The sequence below is a fragment of the Oxyura jamaicensis genome, chromosome 2 (assembly GCF_011077185.1).
Source record: "Oxyura jamaicensis isolate SHBP4307 breed ruddy duck chromosome 2, BPBGC_Ojam_1.0, whole genome shotgun sequence".
Taxonomy (NCBI): domain Eukaryota; kingdom Metazoa; phylum Chordata; class Aves; order Anseriformes; family Anatidae; genus Oxyura; species Oxyura jamaicensis.
In genome coordinates this window covers 151,474,240-151,480,581 of record NC_048894.1, presented here as the reverse complement: position 1 = coordinate 151,480,581, position 6,342 = coordinate 151,474,240, and the positions used below count along the sequence as shown (strand labels likewise).

The window sequence follows — 6,342 nt, the reverse complement described above, 5'->3', positions numbered from 1 at the left end:
ATTCTTTTTGTTTGTTTTGTTTTGTTTTGTTTTAGAAACAAGGTTTTGCAATATACTCTCCACCTAGCTTTGGACAGTGTAAACCTTTGGACTGTGTAGCGTCTCTGGTTTTTAGCTTTCTTCATCTTATACTTGTTGTTTCTTAGGGTTTAATATTTGTTAATACCTCTTGTGTTTTGTACATAATATCTTCAGAAACCTGCTCTCTGGATGGAACAAGAAGGTTTTTAATTTCATCCCCATGCTAAAGGAGTAGCTTGTATCATTCCTCAAACTTTTTTTCTATTCATGGGTGTCATTTTATCACAGAATCGTTTAGGTTGGAAAAGACCTCTGTGATTAAATGGTGAGAATCTGTTAAAAAATGTATTGATTCTGTCTTTTGCTTTCTAGGTTCCCATGGCTTTTTGTAAAATTGCTTTCATTCTTACTATAAATTATTTTCTCTATCACAAAGGTGTATGGTACTTTTTTATTTTTAATTTTACTTTTATTTTAATCAGGTGAATTGAAATGAGATCAAATACTAATGCAATATCCAAGAAAAAGAAAATAAACCATACTGGATTCCAGGTTTACCTGAAATTATTAAACTCATTTAATTCAAAACTATTTTCATGTGCAACCTTGCTTATTTGCTCGTCCCGTGTACATCACAGAGCAGTCTTTACTTACAGGTCTGGCTTTTTTCTTTTTTTTTTTTTCCTAGGAGGTATGGGTAGTTATGTGTTACTACATACTTAATGCTTTTGTTTTGTTTTGTTATTCAATGCCTGGTCCCTTGTTTACTGCTCATGTTACAATACCCTGAAATATTGCCCTGAAAGCAGTTTTTTTCCGGGGATTTTTCTACAGTACATGTTAGTAGAATATGAAGATTTCACAAATATATATGTATATCTTTGTAATGTGTATGTGAATTCATAAATGTTCATGCAAATTTATTACAGCTTTTGAGCACAGTAACTCCCTCGTTTAACACATAGGTAGATTGAGCTATGGTTGGACTAAGAACTTAAAAAGGGGATCCGTCAATAATGGATGCTTAGTTTGATATACTTGGGATTTTTTTTCCAGTTTAAATTAATATTTATGTGATTTGTAATTACCTTCAGTGCTAACTACAGAGGCATGGCAATAAATTTTTCCTGACTACTGTCAACTGTTCAGGGGGAAAAAAAGAGCACTCAGCTAAACAATCTCAACTCAATCACATCTCAGAATGTGTTTAGTTTTGCCTCGATTAACTGTAAAGCTCTGGGGGATAGAATCTGATCTTTTTGTTTTCTGCACAGCCCTTTTACTTCTGCTTCTAATGGAAATTGAGACGTGCACATGGAGCATATTCTTTTGTTCTGAGGAGATGGCAACAAGTCCCAAAACAAAAAATGTAAAAAATTTGTTCGAGGAAATGATGCTCAGACTTTTAAATATAGAAAAAAGTGCCTTTTTTTCCCCAGCCTTATTTGTGGAACTGATTAAACAGCTCGGCTGAAGTTTTCATCAGTAGCATAGAGCAGGAACAGAAAAATCAAGATTTCATTTCTAAAATGTAGTTTTTAAAGGTGGAAGTAATTGGATGTAGGATCCCTTAGTAGTAGGTATCAAGCACTTTTATTACTCTGCGTAATCAGCACTTCTGTAATGATATTTAAACATGTTTGGTGTGAGTACTAATGCATTCTGGAATTGTATCTATCATTTTCTGCACGTGAATTTAAAAACTGAAACTAAAACGGCTGAACTAATGATTACGGAGTTTAATGTTTTATTTATCAGGGACTGTGGCAATAGGACAAGGACTAGTGGTTTTAAACAGAAAGAAGGCAGGTTTAGATTAGACACCAGGAAGAAATTCTTTCTTCAGAGGGTGGTGAGGCACTGGCACAGGTTGCCCAGAGAAGCTGTGGATGCCCCATCCCTGGAGGTGTTCAAGGCCAGGCTGGATGGGGCTTTGGGCAACCTGGGCTGGTGGGAGGTGTCCCTGCCCATGGCAGGGGGGTTACAATTACATATGGATGCCTCATCCAAGCTATAGTATTCTGTGACTTACTCTTTTTTTTTATAACAGACAATGCACATATTAGTAAAATATTTTTAACGAACATATATTGTTCTTGCTTTTAGGAGCCACAAAAATTGTTCCAGTTGAGGCTGCTCCCCAAGAAAGTGAACCCACAACTCCAGAGACAACTGTTCAAGACCCATCACAACGAAGAGGATATCAAGAATATGCAATTCAGCAAACCCCGTATGAACAGGCGATGAAATCAAGCAGGTAATTTTGAAATATTTATCTTTATATTCATGCAAAATTACTCATTTTTATTTAAAATCTATATGGAAGAATTTCAATAAACTTTTCAATAAACTTTTCAATAAAGGAACAGCTGAAAATATTCTGTGCAGATTGCAGAATTTAAAAAGCTATGCGGAATATCTTTGTATAATAAAGGTAAGTCCATTATGAATATCTACAAAGCTTTTGACACATTATGTCACCAAGTTTCAATATGATAAATGCAGCTGCTTTTGTTTCCTTTTAGGTTGGGTCCAACTCAGCTGAAGATCTTTACATGTGAATACTGTAACAAGGTATTCAAATTTAAACACTCCCTCCAAGCACACTTGAGGATTCACACAAACGAAAAACCTTACAAGTGTTCATACTGCAGTTATGCCAGCGCGATCAAAGCCAACCTCAATGTTCACATGCGGAAACATACAGGGGAGAAGTTCAGCTGCGATTATTGTACGTTCACTTGTCTCAGCAAAGGCCATCTCAAAGTCCACATTGAAAGAGTTCACAAGAAAATCAAGCAGCATTGTCGCTTCTGCAAAAAGAAATACTCAGACGTTAAAAATTTGATCAAGCATATCAAGGAAACACATGACCTTCAAGATAAAAAGGTGAAAGATGTTTTTGACGAGCTCCGCTTGATGACACGAGAGGGCAAAAGACAACTTCTTTATGACTGCCATATTTGTGAGCGCAAATTCAAAAACGAACTTGATCGAGACCGTCACATGCTTGTTCATGGTGATGAAAGGCCCTTTGCTTGTGAGCTCTGTGGTCACGGAGCCACCAAGTACCAAGCTCTCGAGCTTCATGTTCGAAAACACCCATTTGTCTATGTGTGTTCTGTGTGCCTCAAGAAATTTGTCAGTTCTGTAAGGCTCCGTGCTCACATCAAAGATGTACATGCAGATATGCAGGAAGCTTCTGTTTTTAACAGTTCTATCAATCAAAGTTTCTGCCTGCTTGAGCCAGGAGGTGATATCCAGCCAGAAGCGCTTGGTGAACAGCTTCCACAAACTGCAGATGAATTGACTATCATGAGTACTAATGTTATTAACACCCCAAAACCACCTACCTGTACAGGTGAAACAACAGCTGCAGATGTAAACCACAATGGTCAGCCTAATGGTGACTTAAAAATTGATACTGTCCCTTCCCTAGAATTTGAAAATCCTCTCGTGGAGAATGTAAGAGAGACTCTGTGTCAAGCATCAACAGACACAGCAGTCCCAAACATTCAGTCCTGTGTAGCATCAGATTGCTTTCTGCTGAAAAATGGTACCTCTGCTCCTGATGAGTTGAAAGTTTCTCCTGCAAACGAAGAGGAAGTTAATCACTCCAGTTCTGTAAACGAGCCGGGTGAAGAAATGCAGCTTTTGCTCTCTGAAGACAAAAGTTTAAATCTAAATCAGAACAATGCAGTGACTGAGAAGCTTTCAGTCTCTGAAGAGCAAAGTCAGTCTGCTCCTTCTAGTGAATCAGAAGCAAGCAATCAGTCAGTTCAGAACTCAGCAGAAACTGCCACCCCTTTGCTAGCACCAGATTCTAATGCAGCCATCAGCCCACAGGCGGCCTCTTCTAATGCAGATCCATCAGATAATCGGAGCGGAGCGGTTGCCTTTATGCAGATCTTGGATAGCTTACAGAAGAGACAAATGAACACAGAGTTGTGTGAGAGGATAAGGAAGGTTTATGGAGATTTGGAATGTGAATATTGTGGTAAGGAGCAGTACAATGATTTTTTTTTTTCCTTGTGTTTTTTCTTTTTAATGCTATGTTGTGGGCTATCTTTTTTCCTGCTCCTCTGGTTTATAGTTTTTGGTATGTTTATGTATCTTTGCAGCAGTACTATTTTTGTAGTTCAGTATGGATTCAGGGAGGTTCCCTTTTGTGGTATAAACAGTATGAAATAACTCAAATCTCAAAAACCACTAGTAAAATATAGCAAAGCAAAGCTTTGCCCTGCTCAATTTTCCGTTGATGTGAAACTTGATAGAATTGGACAGATACTTTCTGTCCACCTTCTGCTCCCCACTTCAGAACCTTCAGTGGGGCCAAGCTCATCAGATTTAGGCACCTGCAATGAACCTGCCTGTGCGTTAATGCTTACACTCATTATGATCTTAATGTGAAAATCAATCTTTCTCATATAGCATGGCAGGATGTGTGATCATTCTGTACAGTAGATACGTTTACTGGTATATTTTTGTGACTTGTTTTGAACCAATTTCTGTAAGATGAAAACTTCCATTACTTAGTATAAGATCAAGACTGTTTTGGTTTTAATTGTTTTTTTTTTTGAATTTATTGAAGTGGAAAGAATATACCATCCCCATTTATTTCAGCTGTAAATTTTTGTGCTTAGATAACTGGGAGGAAACAACTTGGGATTTATCTTGTAGCCCCCCTTCCTGAGAAGGGAAAGGAGTCAAAATTTTTAAAAAAATGTTGGTTTTGAAACATCATAATGTTGTATGTCTATATACACTTCACTTTTTTTGGTGTTGTTATGTCAGAAGAGCCTTTAGGAAGGAGTAACATGAAAGGAAGTAACAACAAAGATTTCTGATAACCCCTTTCACTGTATAGTTGAATCCAGAGTCTGTGTATAGGAGAAGAGATTGAAAGGACTTCCTCATTAGGAAAAAAAGATTTATATGTAATAAAGTTGCCGTCTTTAGGCTGCTTCAGGACATGTGACACGACCTTTTTAGATAAAAGCATATTTGTAAATGTTTTCATTAGCAAAGAGTCTTTAGGCTAAGTTTTCATTACAGAAAAAAAAGGAGCAGATTTCAAGCAGCATGCTTTGCCCTACAAGAAAACTGGGTATGCATTGGAATTTTCACTAACAACTGCTTAGAAATTGCTTTCTCCCTGTCTGGTTTTATTTTCAGGCAAGTTATTTTGGTACCAAGTGCATTATGACATGCATGTTCGTACTCACACCCGAGAACATTTATATTACTGCTCACAGTGCAATTACTCTTCCATCACCAAGAACTGCCTTAAGCGTCACGTCATTCAGAAACACAGTAATATTTTGCTGAAATGCCCTACAGAGCACTGTGACTACTCTACTCCAGATAAATACAAGCTCCAGGCGCATCTTAAAGTTCACACAGAGCTGGTAAGTAATGAATATGTTTGTCTCAATTCAGTGTCATCTTTTTAATGTTTGGAACTGTGTGGCAATACTTGAAGACATAGGTGAGAGTCCTGAGCACGTCCTACAGACTTCTCTGCAGGAGTACATGACTTAGAGCAACTATATATTTGATCTCTTTCATTGTAGCTTGCAGTAGGGTGTGTCTGCGTCTAGTGGGGTACGTCTGTATCCATTTTCTTTCTTCAGTTTTCCCAATATTCTCAGATCCTTTGGGTCTTGATAGAGTAAAATGAGGTCTGGTACTATTTACTTCACTTCATTCCATGGAACGGAATCTCCATCTTTTTACAGGTGAGTGTGGTAAAATGAAAATCTGTTTCTGCCTTAATTAACAAGGTCACGTTTGCTGAGGAAAAAAAAATACATAATCTTGCAATAGGTCTAACTAGCTGCAACCCGTTTACCATCCATTTCCTGTAGTGGTTACAGAGACGAAGAAGTCTAGTTTTAAAGTCTCCTGTCTTACTGGGTAAGCCTTCCAGCTCTGAATGCCCATTGCAGTTGCTTCTTGTGTTAGAAGAGATACCAGATCTGTTTTTCAGTGCCCTGTTACGTGTTTTCTTTGAGACTGCGTAATGGACTGCATGCTAGACTAGAAGCCCTCTTTCAGTAAGACACTGCTTTGTGAGTTTCTCTGCTCCAACATTATCAGATAAATAATCTTTTAAGGAAATAAGAAAAAAAAAAAGTTTTTTATATCAACCCTGCTTGCATATGTTTCAAAAATAGAATGTGGTGTTCAGAATAGGAGGTAATTTAAAACCGTGAGGAAAGATTTTTGTTTGTTATTGCTGGTGTTTTTTACAACTGAAATAATTTAAATGTTTTTTTCTTACATGATTAAGAAAAAAAAAACAATTCCTTTCTTTACATC

At 37.3% G+C, this 6,342-nt stretch overlaps 1 protein-coding gene across 1 annotated transcript in view; it reads left to right on the top strand.

The window, feature by feature from the left end:
* ZFAT (zinc finger and AT-hook domain containing) overlaps positions 1 to 6,342 on the top strand; it is a 90,437-nt gene that overhangs the window by 33,517 nt on the left and 50,578 nt on the right. Inside the window, exons 5-7 of the mRNA XM_035318561.1 lie at positions 2,128 to 2,278; positions 2,547 to 4,018; positions 5,197 to 5,429. Coding sequence (XP_035174452.1) covers positions 2,128 to 2,278; positions 2,547 to 4,018; positions 5,197 to 5,429 — 1,856 coding nt within the window. The remainder of the gene's footprint in view (positions 1 to 2,127; positions 2,279 to 2,546; positions 4,019 to 5,196; positions 5,430 to 6,342) is intronic.